Source organism: Garra rufa, chromosome 19 (genome assembly GCF_049309525.1).
Source record: "Garra rufa chromosome 19, GarRuf1.0, whole genome shotgun sequence".
Taxonomy (NCBI): domain Eukaryota; kingdom Metazoa; phylum Chordata; class Actinopteri; order Cypriniformes; family Cyprinidae; genus Garra; species Garra rufa.
Genome location: NC_133379.1, coordinates 19,745,810 through 19,760,791, shown reverse-complemented (window position 1 = coordinate 19,760,791; position 14,982 = coordinate 19,745,810). Strand labels below are relative to the sequence as shown.

The following is a 14,982-nucleotide window of genomic DNA, read 5'->3' as shown; positions in this document are numbered from 1 at the left end:
GCTGAGATGTATCGATGGAGGCCTAAGCAAGCATGGCGTTCCTTTCTGACTTATCTGTCCTTCTCCTCTCTTCCCCTTCCTTCAGGTGACACCCTCCTCTAAGATAGTGGGCGATCTGGCGCAGTTCATGGTGCAGAACTCTCTGAGTCGGGCAGAGGTGGAGGAGAGAGCAGATGAGTTGTCTTTCCCCCTCTCCGTGGTGGAGTTCCTGCAAGGACATATCGGTATCCCCCATGGAGGCTTCCCGGAGCCTTTCAGGTCAAAGGTACAATCAGCACAGCGCATTTCTCACTCAAGCTTTTGAAATACAGCTAGTGTGACAAGGTATCTAATGAAATGTTAGACGGCTGTTCATTTTGAATAAATATTTACAGCTGTGGATTTTACATGAGGGCAAATCCTTAAAAGGATACAGTAGTTCACCTAAAAATGAAGATTCTGTCATCATTTACTAACACTCATGGCAAGATATTGACATAAGAAAACTTTTTTTGTCTATACAGTGAAAGTCAAGGGTCCAGTGTTGTTTTGTTGAACACAAAAAAAAATTTAAGTAACAATGAGGGTTAAGTGGTTAAAGGGTTAGTTCACCCAAAAATGAAAAGTAGCCCATTATTTTGCCCTCCAAAGGCAAAGTGCAGTAACTACGCCAACACTGAAACTGAGAAAAATGCCTTTAGGGTTTTTAAACCAGCAAGTCAAACATGTTGAAACTCTCATCTCTCATCTCTGAAACGGGACACAATTTAACCAGGTGACTTTGCCACAAGACAAAACAGTTTTCACAAAGTCCATTTTAAGCCTTAACTCAATTTTGACCAAATGTGTAGTTACTGCGCTTTGCCTTTGGAGAGCAGTATTTACTTACCCTTAAGCCATCCTAGGTGTATTTGACTTCCTTCTTCCAGATGAGTTCAATTGGAGTTATATTAAAAATTGTTCTGGCTTCTCCAAGCTTTGTAATGGCAATAGGTGGGTGTTTCTATTCAACAGTCCAAAACAAGTCCAATAAAGTGCATCCATCCATAATAATTGGTGCGCACATGGCAAATAGGTGCGTTTTTGTAAGAAAAATATCCATATTTGAAACGTAATAAGCCATTCCAAACAGGTGACGTAGACGTATGCATAGCGTATGCACCTGTGAATCTTGCAAAAAAACAACGTTTGTTTACAAGAGCAAAGGAAGCAAATTTTACTTACTTAAGCAAAGCCAAACCAGTCTCCTCCTTTGTTTTTTTTTTTTTTGTTTTTTTACAAATTCTTGTTTTGTACTTTTAATTTGTGACGGTTGTTTTGTTTTGCTCTCTCCGTTGCGCGTCTCATCCACCCATAACGGCTTCCGTGTACAACTGTCAGCGCAAGCTAAAAAAAGTGATTATTTACGTTTTAAATATAGATGTTTTTCTTACAAAAATGCATCGATTCACTACAGATTCCCCCGGCTGCGTGAGGCAGTTTTAATTATGGATTGATGCACTTTATTGGACTTGTTTTGGACTGTTGAAAAGAAACACCCACCCATTGCTATTATAAAGCTTGGAAGAGCCAGAACAATTTTTAATATAACTCTAATTGGATTCGACTGAAAGAAGAAAGTCATATACATCTAGGATGCCTTGAGGGTGAGTAAACAATGGGCTAATTTTCATTTTTGGGTGAACTATCCCTTTAAGGGTAAGTGTCAAAGTTAGAACTACTGGTTGGTGCTGTTACAGAAACATCCTAAAAGGACAGTCGCACTACACTTTTAGAACTTTTGTTTCTATTGAATTCAATTCATATGCATACAAATGCCTAAGATACAAGATCATACAAAGTAGTTTAACATTTTACTGCATTCCATAGTTCAGGTTTGGTGAACACTGTGTATTTTAGTATCAGTGAAATACTGTTATAGGTTTTACTAATATTTTAAGCTTGTTTTTATTTTGTGTATTATGTATTTTCATTTTTTATTCTAAAAGGTTAAAGTTTGAATAGTTTTGTTATTTTATATATTATATATAATTTTTAAATGTGACTTGTTTTAGTACATCAAGTTGAACTAAATGAAAATAAGAAATTTTGCCTTGTTTATTTTTTTTATTTCATTTATTTCAGTTCATTTTTATTTTATTTCAAATGGGCCCTTTTCACAAGACTGTGATGACGCATCTCAATGCTAAATGTTTTTATTATTTAGCTTTTTTAAAAATATATGTACATTTATAACACTATACTTTGTATTATATCATCAAGTTACAAAAAAAACTAGTTAACGCTAATGCGAGGGTGTTTGTCTGTCTCTTTCAATTTTTTTCCAATGATTGAAAGTCATGAAAACACAATCATTGAGTTTTTCTTTCTGCTATTTGAGCAAATGGGAATGCAAAAATATATTTGTGGTACTCTCCCATTCACTGCTCTCAGATTTGACCCAACTATGACGATGTCTGCTATGAAAAACACGGAAATGTGAAAAAGGTCCATAATGAAAATGTTTATTTTTATGGTGTTTGTTTTAGTGTTTAACTATAATAACCCTGGTATCACATGAAGATGTGTGACTAGGATGTAATTGAACCTAAAACATAAACTTTACAGCTGCAGGTATACAGCATTGCATGAAAGTGAACTGTATATTTTTTTACATTTTGTATTTATTATTATTATTATGGGTTATATGTTGAATTAATGGTACCACAAAGCATTACGTAATATCTGTTCCAGTGTCAGAAGAAACTTTGCCCTTAAAGGGATAGTTAATCTAAAAATTTAAATTCTTTTGTCGTTCTAAACCTTTAAGTTCTTCTTTCATCCTCAGAACACAAATTATGACATTTTTGCACAGACAGCAGCTACCACATTTGACGTTTTAGAGACAAGAAATTGTAGAATGAAGTCGTTATTTTTGTTTTCTTTGTACACAAACAGTATTCTCGTAACTTCATAAAATTGGTTGAACCACTGATGTCACATGGACTATTTTAACAATATCCTCACTACCTTTCTGGGTCTTGAATGTTTCAGTTGCGTTGCTGTCTATACAGGGTCAGAAAGCTCTCTGAATTTCATCAAAAATATTGTAATGTGTTCTGAAGATGACTGAAGGTGTAACGGGTTTGGAACGACATGAGGGTAAGTAATTCTTGACAGAATCTTTTTTTGGTGAGCTATTCTTAAACTCAGAATCCTATCCTATCCTAACCATGGTGATTTCACTTAGAAAATCAAACTTTTCTTAATCTTTATTCGAGAATTAAGATGTAATACTACCCCAGGGTTAGAAATATGAAATTAATGTCTTGTATGTGGCCAGGGGTTGGAATGAAGATTAAAAAGGTCAGACGAAGGATTTAAAATTGATTATTTAAATGACTAAAGTTGAACTTAAGTTTAAGTCTCTGCTCTGCTTGAGCTGAGATCAGAACCAAGAGAAGACCCTGTTTACAGTATTGCGTAAATACAAGTTATTGAACATCTCCGCTGTGACCAAAATAAGCTTTAGCTCTCTCACTGAAGAGATTCAATGGATCGCAGTGAAGTCTGTCTTGAGAGGGTTTCCCTACGGTCTCTAGAGTGCATTAACGCTGTGTTGTGCTTGTCAGAGATACGCAAGGCGAAACCATGTCATTCCTTTTGTCTTCAACGCCCCAATTACCCAGCAGCCATTCCTGCGCAAGATTAGCTGTTTCCCTGACAAATGTGTCTCACATCAGAAATGAACAATGCCTGCGTTAAAGCTTTTCTGCGCATGCAAGTCTGCAGCTAATTTATTTACAATGTCTCTTTTTCCGAATTAGTAGGCCATCTGCTTTGCATGTAATTTAGATAACAAACATATTTGAGCAACGTGGCCTTACTTTTCCCCATCTGTTTTGTAACATTAAAACTGTTCATCATTACGCAAGCGTTTGTTTGCTTGCATAAAACGGTTTTATTTAGGTCTGCGGTCTTTCTTTGTTTTGCTGAATAAAAATGTATATATTCATCATTTCGACTTTAATTCTTCGCTTCTCGCACTTGATTCTTCAGCCTCTTAAATTCATTTAAATGAAGCAATAGGGACGGATTAATCCTGCTCCTGGTAATGATCGGTTATAAATATTCTCGGATTCACTGTGGGGCTCAGGGGGATTGCGAACGCTCTACATCATCCACTTACGAGCAGCTTGAAAATACAGAGAAGAAATATGCGTTTATTGTGTGTTCAGGCACCTGCTCTTTTCTCAGGTTCTCATCGCTTATTTGTGCCACAGGTTTTGAAGTCTCTTCCCCGTGTGGAAGGACGTCCCGGAGCCTCCCTACCCTCTATGGATTTCCAGGCCTTGGAGAAACAGCTGCGAGATGCTCACGGTGATGAAATCACCCCGGAGGATGTGATGTCCGCAGCCATGTACCCCAAAGTCTTCCAGGAGTTCAAAGACTTCACCAGAACCTTTGGTCCTGTGGATTGTCTGGACACCAGACTTTTCCTGGATGGACCCAAGATTGCTGAAGAGTTTGAGGTTGGAAGGATTTTTCTTTTCAATTATTAAACAGAAGTAGCTTCACTTTTTTATTTCCTGTTACTGTGTTATAAATCTTCCTGTCATCCATGATTATGCAGTGCCTTGCAAAAGTATTCATACCCCTTCATTTTTTCACGTTTTGTTGCAGCATTATATTAAACTGCTTAGTTAGTTTTCCCCCACATCAATTTACACTCCATACACCATAATAATGACAAAGCAAAAACCAGATTTGCAAATTGTACAAATTTATTAAAAATAAAACACTGAAATAAGTACATTGCATAAGTATTCATACCCTTAACTCAGTACATAGTTGAAGCACCTTTACAGCCTCAAGTCTTTTTGGGTATGATGTGACAAGCTTTGCACATCTGCATTTGGCAATTATCTGCCATTCTTTGCCTCACCTTTTCACCTCTCAAGCTCTGTCAGCTTGGATGGGGGCTGGCAGACATTTTCTAGAGTCCTAGTTGTTCCAATCATCTTCCATTATGAATAATGGAGGCTACATGCTTCTGTGAACCTTCAATGCAGCAGATTTTTGTCTGAACTCTTCCCTAGATCATTGCCTTAACACAAGTCTGAGCTCTACAGGCAGTTATCTTGACCTCAGGACTTGGTTTTTGCTCTGATATGCATTTTCAGCTGTTGGACCTTTTCTGAGAGGTGTGTGCCTTTCTAAATCATACTCATTCAAATGAATTTGCCACAGTTTAACTCCACTGGAAGTGTAGTAACATCTAGAAGCAATATGAATGCTCCTGAGCTAAATTTCGAGTGTCCCAGAAGAGGGTATGAATACTTATGCAACGGGATCTTTTCAGTTTTTTATTTCTAAAAAAATTGTTACAAACCTGTTTTGTGCTTTGTCATTATGGTGTATGAGATGTAGATTGACAGGGCTCTAGACTAACTTTTTGCACTGGTTGCACTGGTGCGCCTAACTTTTTTTCTTAGGTGCACCAGCACAAAAGTTAGGTGCACCCAAATTTTCAACCGCATCACATTTAACACCGCAGTTTTACAAGTTAACTTTTTTTATTTATTTATTTATTTGTTTTGTTTTTTAAATCGCTGTCCATATAGGCAATATTGACTTGTAAATGATTAACTAACAATCTGGTCAATATAAAGTTTTTTTTTTGATTCACAATTCTACAAGAAAGGCAACTTACTGAAAAAGTGTTTAAATGCTTTACTGAGCTGAAATCAAAAAGAAAGTTTGGATACTATAGTGTACTAAATTTTGCAAAATAGCAACATTTAGTACACTATAGATGTTCCTAAACTTATCCTAAGAAGTACTCAATAATTTTTAGTATATTAAGTGTAAAATTAGTGTTTGAAAACAGAGTAAGTATTATTTAAATGCATTATAGAAGTGCACATTTTTTCCATTTGGCGTAGTTGGTGTTACACTGTGTTTGGTTATGTGCTGATTACATTATTTGCTGCAGCACCTTCCCTGTCATTTTGCATTTTTATAGAAATAAAAAATAATTTACTGCAGTTGGAAAATGTAAGCTACAATTCTAAACTGAACGCATCTGACAACAGAGTTACCAAGTCTATATGACATAACTAGCCCAATGGCCAGCCAAGAACAACCCAAAATAGCGTACTGACCATATCCCAAATATAAAAAATTTCCATATCTAAAATACACATTTTACAGTTGTGCACATTGATCATAAACACCGCTCAAAGGCTTCCTACCCGTAGCCTTTACAAAACCTAACATCCAGCACCGTTTTATAGGTATAACGCAACAATTTTAAATACAGGCATTTTATTGAAATTTAATTTCTGCAATATTTTAAACATTTAAACCACTGGGGGAAATGAACCCAGGGCAACAGTTTAAAAGTAGACCAATTCCGTGGGGGAAAAACGCGGACTTGGCAACCCTGCATCCAACACGAGCTGCTGGAGTTAATGTCATTGCACACATGAGTATTAAATTTCCGCACGTTAAAAAATAAATACGAACTCAGGTTATTATGTTAATCGAGTTTACACACTGCCTCTGAAACTTTCGTCCGTCATAAAAAAAAAATTCAGATCAGGTTCGATTTTCTGCATTTTGCATCCATAATAAGCATTTTCATATGAAAGGATGGCGAATATGAGAAAACTGAAAAAACGCATAAAAAAATCGGACTCAGTGTGCAATGACCTTTAGATTTGACTGATCATGGGTCGAAAGTAAGGAGAGATGACTAAAAAAAAACATGCTAGAGGATTTGCTGCTCAATCTTGTGTTCACTGACAAATTATAAGATGCGCTGCTCCCTTTACACAGAGTGCGCGTTATTATCGCAAAATCGAAAGTAATAGTAAACCGCGCGACCACTCATTTAAAAGCTATTTCAATACCATGCATATAGAAAGTGCGAAAATTATATACAATATTAGAATGTTTGCGGGTGCGGGCGGTAAGAAAAAAATATCGTTCTTTTCATCTTCTCTCATAATCCGTGGCTACATCCACTGTTTACCTGATGGGCTACATTACTCACCTCTCTCTGTCTGACTGCATCACATGCATTTTCAAACGTACACACACGTACAGGAATATCTGGACCACGGCCAATCAGAGGGGGGGCGGGATCCGTCCTTCATCTCTGATTGGTTTAGACCACGATATGGGCCTAATGTCTGTCTGTTGTTGAACAACAGGGAGACTTTAAGAGTCACGGAGTTTCGTTTTTTTCCCCCTCGAACTGCTGGTCGCACAGGTGCAACCTTTGATTTTTTTTAGTCGCACCATTGAGAAATTAGGTCGCACGTGCGACCAAATTGGTCGCACTCTAGAGCCCTGATTGATGTGGGAAAAAAGTAATTTAACAAAACAAATTGCAACAAAACAAAATGTGAAAAAAATGAATACTATCGCAAGGCACTGTAAATGTCATTCCTACATTTCAACCATGTTTTTTATTTCCTCTTCTCATATCTCTGCTGTCTGTCTCAGGTGGAGTTGGAGCGAGGCAAGACGCTTCATATCAAGGCTTTGGCTCTTGGAGACCTTAATAAAGCTGGTCAGAGAGAGGTGTTCTTCGAGCTCAATGGTCAGCTGAGATCTGTCCTGGTCAAAGACACCGTGGCTATGAAGGTATGTTTCTGTATTTTTATTTTTCATCTTTTTTTCTTTTAGTGAAACTTGGCAAAGTATTGTACCAGCTGCCTGAGAGTGGAGTGACAAGAAGTAAAATATGTAAATGATGTAAACAAAACTGGTACAGATTTTATGAGCCACATCCAGTGTCCTGACAGCATTATTGTCGAGATGACAGTTTTTGTACAGATTTTACTGTCACATAAAACCCGCCATTAGTTTTATAGTTTTAGTTTAGTTATAGTTTTTATTTCTGTTTTCTATTTAGTTTAGTTTCCCCATGTGTTTTCTAGTTTTAGTGTGTTTAGCTTGTTTTAGTGTGTTAGACTGCCATAGTTATTGTGCTAAATGATATTTGTTAATAAATATTTAATGTGTAGCCTTCATATGTAACTCCATACTGTATGTATGTGTTAAATTTCACAGTATATTCTAGTGTAATTGCTGTCTAGTGGCATTTTTATGTTTCAAGGTTTTAACACACCACATAAAAAATAATTACATTACATTGTGGACATTTTTATACTATTTTAGTATGTTTTGAAACATTTGGAAGATATATTAGTTTGCTCATAGTGTTGCAGTTATGTTCGTTTTTATTTTTATTTCAGTTCTTTCAAATTTAAGTTTCCTACATAAATGCTGAACATTTATTTCCCTGGTATAATTTTTATTTTCATTTAATTTATTTTCAAATCCATTCTGCTTATCTTTTTAATTAGTGTATGTATATATAGTTAACATTTGAAATGGATCAAAAAAGTTCATCAAAGTTGTCCTAAGACCTAAGTATGAGTATTGTTTTGGTTTTAGGACAACTTTGATGAAAGGTTTTGATCCACTTCAAACTTGACTACTGTATTCCCACACACACTACTACCAGTCAAAAGTTTTTGAACAGTAAGTTCGTGTATTTTTTTAAGTCTCTTTTGCTCATCAAGCCTGAATGTATTTGATCCAATGTCAAAAACAGTACAAATTTGAATCATTTTTACTATTTAAAGTAACTATTTTCTGCTTGAATATGTTTTAAAATGTAATTTATTCCTTTGATTTCAAAGCTAAATTTTTAGCATTATTACTCCAGTCACATGATCCTTCAGAAATCATTCTAATATTCTGAGTTCCTGCTCAAAAAACATTTTTTTATTATTATTTTTCTGTTGAAACAGCCGAGTAGATTTTTTTTTAGGTTTCTTTAAATAGAAAGTTTAGAAAAATGGCATTAATCTGAAATAGAAATCTTTTGTAACATTACAAATGTCTTTATCATCACAGTTGATCAATTTAAAAAGCAAAGCTGCCAAATAAAAGTATTAATTTCTATAATTTCTTTGCCAAAAATTATACTGACTCCAAGATTTTGAATGGTATAGTGTATAATGTTACAAAAGCTTTTTACTTCAGATAAACATATACATAAAAAATGTACTCAACTGTTTTAAATATTGATAATAATAATAATAATAATAATAATAATAATAATAATAATAATAATAAATGTTTCTTGAACAGAAAATCAGCATATCAGAATGATTTCTGATGGGTCTTGTGATACTGAAGATGGGAGGAATGATGCTTAAAATGTATCTTTGATCACAGGAATAAATTACATTTAAAATATATTCAAATAGAAATAAATATATATATACATATATATATATAATATATAATTTTTTTACTGTATTTGCTGTATTTTGGATCAAACAAATACAGGCTTGTTGAGCAGAAGAAACTTAAAAAACATTAAAAACCTTAATTTTCAAAAACTTTGACTGGTGTATATATAATATATATACAATTTCTTGGGAATAGTATGTGACGGTCAAATGCAGTGTGTAAACGAAACCATTGTCCTAGCTGACCTGAATCAATTTTCTTGTATTCGTAGGAGATGCATTTCCACCCTAAAGCCCTGAAGGACGTTCGTGGACAGATTGGAGCTCCCATGCCTGGCAAGGTGGTGGAGGTGAAAGTGAAGCAGGGCCAAAAGGTGGAGAAAGGACAACCGCTCTGCGTCCTCAGCGCCATGAAGATGGAGATGGTGGTGAACTCGCCGCTCTCCGGCACCGTGGCCAAGATCTACGTGACCGCCGACAGCACTCTGGAAGGAGACGACCTTATTCTGGAGATCACTGAATAGATATCATGAAGGCCAACAGCAGGGAACATAACATCACCACTGCCAATCCCTGCAAGGCTAAACACACACACATGCAAACACACACACTACATACATACACCTTTTAGAAGCAGCACACATTAAGTTGAGCTTATTTTTACATGATCTCAAAGATTGACGTATGAATCTGCAAACGTTTTTACTTTCAAGCTTGAATTCTTTGACTTTAGTGTCCCATGTGCTTTCGTGCTCCTCAATCACTTTGTAATTTGTACGTGATGAGGATGTGAGCTAGTGTTATGCTGTTGACAGAGAAACGTTTGTCAGTCTTTAATTACTAATAATGAATGTAGTGAAAACTAAAAGATTTACAAGCAATAAATAAATGACAGAAAGAGAGTTAATTAGATGCATTCCTAATCACGTTAAATATTGCGCACAGATGTTTCATTACTTTGGTCGTGATCGTTTACATAAACTTAAAGCACTATGACTGGAAAAAAAAAAAATGAATCTCCAAAAATCATGCACAATCCCTTCCCTTACATTTAAAAGTCTTATGGCACAGAATATCTTACTTGAATCACCAAGCGAAATTCAATTTATTTCAAGACAAATCGCCCAGTGTTCTGACCAACGGCCTAGACTGCTTTGTTGCTGGAAAAATAAGTGCAAGAATGGATCTGACCTCGTCTCCAGAGTCTTCCACTTGAGTTGTGCATCATGTAAAGGTGGAGAATAGTTACCCAGGTGGTTTGGGCTGAAGTGAGCTCTATTGAGGCCAACGAGGATCGATGACTCTATATTCAAGAGCACTTATAGACTCCGCAGCAGCTTCGGGGCACATTGAGTTGGAACACAGGCTTTAGGGGAACGTCCTTTTCCCAGGGCGCATCTCGTGCTTGTGTTCCAATTCCTCTCTTAATGTGAATTTATTTCACTGTCCTGTTACATTCCCCTTAGCAGCAGATGTCTCACGGCTGCTGTAGTGACACCGAACGGCGTTATTCTCTAATTTCCCTTGTTGAACACGATTGATATAATTCGTAATAGATAATGAGAGGTTTTATTCAACGGCATTCGAGTAATTGAAAGCACTCAGCCTGAAATGTACGAGACGCACGACTGTTGCGGCAAAAGAGGTCCGTTGGGGTGCGTCTGAAATGGTTTTAACAGTCTTGACTCTAAGTAGACCAATTCTTCATGAGGACCAATAGCTGCAACGCTGATATTTTCTCATCGTTTGTTATAACATCCCAAGGTGGAAACTGGAGCGTGTGAATCGTATAGGCCCATAAATGTGATGATCGTCCTTTCAAATGGATGTTGCCATTAAAATGGAGCTAATGCTGTTTAGATGTAGATTTTAGAGCACAATCGTCCATCTCATCACCACAGTCATTTTTGAGATTGTTCCTCTGTGTTATTTGACTAATACATCTCAGTTTACACGAGCACAGCACAAAGGAGTTCGTGACAGGCACAAAACTAGGGGATTTGTTGGGACTGTTGGCGACTTTAATTTGGTTCCCATATCAATATGGGCACTGGTGAAATCTCTGGGGAAGCGTTCGATGTTATCAGCTCCGACAGTGCAGTCAAGCCAGCGACCCTCTCTAAGAGAGTTTTTGAGTGGAGAAGTGGTTGATGCTTGGCTTTGTTTCATGCCGCCAATACAACAATGCAGTATTTATCAAAGTTGTTGTTAAATGGGTCATGCGTCTTAATATAGCATTGTACGTTGCTGATGCATAGGTACTTGGCACATTGTTAATTCAAACTGTTGAAATTTTACAGGGTAAATATGTCTGTGCATACATTATTCTGTGTTTGAAATTGGGGGAATGTTCTGAAGGGAAATGGAACTAATCTTTGTGACATTTCAGATCTGATGCCTTTAATAGCATTCGCTATCTTTCCATTTGAATGCCTGTTTTTCTGTGAACTTCATCTCTTTCGATCTGTTTTGATAGTGAGATATATAACATATGCAAATAGTAATGCACCATACCCTTGTGTGTGTGTTATTTTAACATTGAAAAATGTTGAAGAAAAAATAAATAAATAAATAAATAAATAAATAAATAAATAAAAGGAGGATAACAGACTGTCTAATGTGTCTTGTTTGACTTTTTTAGCATTTTGTGCATATAAATCAATAGTTAAGCATGTTTTCCACCATTTTGTCTGACAAACAAACCTGACAGAAGAGATTAACTTTAGTGGACTTAAAGGTTAAGTTCCAGAATAAAATTTTCCTAATAATTTACCCCCATGTCATCCAAGATGTTCATGTCTTTCTTTATTCTGTCAAAACGAAATTAAGGTTTTTGAGGAAAACATTTCAGGATTTTCATCATATAATGGACTTCCAATGCTGGCCAGTGGGTTGAAAGTCCAAGTTGCAGTTTCAGTGCAGCTTCAAAGGGCTCTTCATGTTCCTAGCCAAGGAATAAGGGTCTTATCTAGTGAAACGAGTGGTCATTTTCTAAAAAAAAAAAATAAATTTTTTTATACTTTTTAACCACTTATGCTCGTCTTGCACTAGCTCTGCAATGTGCGTTGCTGGAAAAGCAATGTTGGAATAGTCCTGAGCGGTTAGTTCTTTGTTTGTCGGTTAAAAAATCCATCTCCTGTTCACCTCCAACTTCAAAATTGTCCAACATTGTTTTACCCTTTTTTGTAAAAGGCGTTTGACCGTCTTTGCACATTTGTTTTGTAAACACTGGGTTGGTACTTCGGCCTAATGTGTGAGGTCGAATTAGTGCAAGATGAGCATTTGTGGTTGAAAAGTATGTAAATTTGTATTTTTCTTAGAAACTGACTGATCGTTGTGTTAGATGAGGCCCTTATACCTTGGCTGGGATTGTGTATATCACTTAAAGCTGCTTTGAAACTGCAGTTTGGACATTGAACCCATTAGCCACCATTTAAGTCCACTGTAGTAGGTTTGCACTTACAGTATGTCACGATTTGGTCAGTTACACGAATGCGCAGTCATATTGCTGATACTCTGCTGTAAACAACAGCATGGATTGCACAGTTAATGTATACTACTGAATACATTGTTCTGCTAATTTATGCTTTAATTTATGCTTTTTTTAACCACAGAAAAATCTTGTGGAAGATGCTAAGTCATATAAAGAAGGACTTAGTCAGCAGGAAAGGACGCAATATTTTGACAAATTTAAGTTAATAGGTGGTAACGATAAGTACAAGCAGTATTAATTAAGATATTAGCCTAATATTTCACCTACCTGACCCGAAATGTTAAGCACAAACCCAAATGTTATCAAGATTCTTGCCCTGGAAATCCAGGTTTAGTTTGGCCAACCACAAACGTCTTTTGTTCCTCAGACAGTTTGTTCCTCAGACTCTTCTTCTTAATTTGTTATAACTTTTTGGAAGTCTATAGTACTCCAAATGTTTTGCCCGGTTCAACCGGTTAGTACAGCACAAAACATGACAATAACTGACCATTTTCAGCAGCAGTAATATGCAAGTTTCATTCGGTTCAGTGGCATTATTTGTTCAGTGCCGTCAATATGGCCAATTGATTATGACTCTGAAAAAAATCCTGTAATGTTTTTCTTGAAAACCTTATTTCTTTTCAAATGAAGGAAGAAAGAAAAGAAAGAAATTAACATCTTGGATGAAATGGGTGAGTACAGTAAATTATCAGGAAATTTTTATTCTGGAGGTGAACTTATCCTTTAAACTTGAAAAATGGTGTGTATTGACGTCTTTCCGCTGTTGAAATGAAATACCTACTTATGTTCTTTACATGCTTTAACTACAGTCAAGCCTGAAATTATTCATACCCCTGGAAAATTCTGACTTAAAGTTACTTTTATTCAACCAGCAATGAAATGACATAGACTTCTCCCAAAAGATAATATGATGTACAAAAGGCATGATTGTGGAAAAAAAATATTTCTTAGCTTTTATTTACATTTGAACAAAAAGTGGCATGTCCAAAATTATCCATACCCTTTGCAAACTGTCACAGTCTATGTTAAAAAATCAAAGTTCTATACCATTCCAAATAGTCCAAGCTGTTCTAAAGCATCCGAATTACCCTGATTTATTGGGAACAGCTGTTTTAATCAACTCAACAGGTGAAAAACGGAAGCTCTCTGCTGTTGGGTTGCTGAAAGTTCTATAAGATCATATCTAAATATTTTGAAGTTCCAGTGGCTATAGTGCAAATTAATATAAAAAAAAATACAAGACGTTCCACACTGTGAAAAATTTCAGAGGATGTATATAAGGATCACCACCAAGGCTATCCTGATGAATCTGGGCTCTGCTGGTGGCAACATCTCAAGGCAGACAGTCCAACAGACACTGCACACCACTGGGTTCCACGGACGCAGACCAAGGAGGACACCACTTCTCGAGATTAAGCACACAAAAGCCTGCTTGGCCTTTACAAATGCTCATCTGGACAAAGTAGAAGACTTTTGGTCTTCTGTTTTTAATGGTCAGATGAATCAAAAATTGAATTGTTTGGCATAAAAAAGGAGAAGCCTTCAACCCTAAGAACACCATCCCCACTGTCAAACATGGTGGGAACCTAATGTTTTGGGGGTGTTGTTTAGCTGGTGGACCAGGGAACCTAATCACAGTAAACGTCACCATGAAAAAGGAGCAATACATCACAATTCTCAACAACAACATCAGGCAACAACTTGGCCTTGGGCACCAGTGGACATTTTAGCATAACAGCAACCCAAAACACACAGCAAAAGTGGTGAAGAAATGGTTAGCAGACAAAAACATTAACGTTTTGCAGTGGCCCAGCCAGAGTCCTGACTTAAATCCAATTGAGAATCTGTGGAGGGAGCTAAAGATCAGGGTGATGGCAAGGAGACCCTCCAACCTGAAAGAGTTTGAGCTCATTGCTAAAGATGAATGGGCAAAAATACCAGTGGAGACATGCAAAAAGCTGGTCAGCAATTATAGGAAGCGTTTGATTGCTGTAATAGTGAATAAATGCTTTCTATTGATTATTAAGAAGGGTATGAATAATTTTAGGCATGCCACTTTTTGTTCAAATGTAAATAAAAGATGAGAAATATTTTTTCCACGATGCCTCTTGTACATCATCTTATCTTTTGGGAGAAGCCTGTGTCATTTCTAATAAAAAAAACTTGCCGGTTTGAATAAAAGTAACTTTTAAGTCAGAATTTGCCAGGGGTATGAATAATTTCGGGCATGATTGTATATGAAAAGATGACCGGTTC

The 14,982-nt window shown here is 36.4% G+C and overlaps 1 protein-coding gene across 1 annotated transcript in view; it reads left to right on the top strand.

Annotated features, from left to right (window-relative positions):
* LOC141291990 (pyruvate carboxylase, mitochondrial-like) overlaps window positions 1-11,779 on the top strand; it is a 92,991-nt gene extending 81,212 nt beyond the window's left edge. Inside the window, exons 12-15 of the mRNA XM_073823973.1 lie at window positions 86-265; window positions 4,242-4,490; window positions 7,471-7,611; window positions 9,506-11,779. Of these exons, the coding sequence (XP_073680074.1) occupies window positions 86-265; window positions 4,242-4,490; window positions 7,471-7,611; window positions 9,506-9,757 (822 nt within the window). The 3' untranslated portion in view covers window positions 9,758-11,779. The remainder of the gene's footprint in view (window positions 1-85; window positions 266-4,241; window positions 4,491-7,470; window positions 7,612-9,505) is intronic.
* Window positions 11,780-14,982: the final 3,203 nt, after the last annotated feature.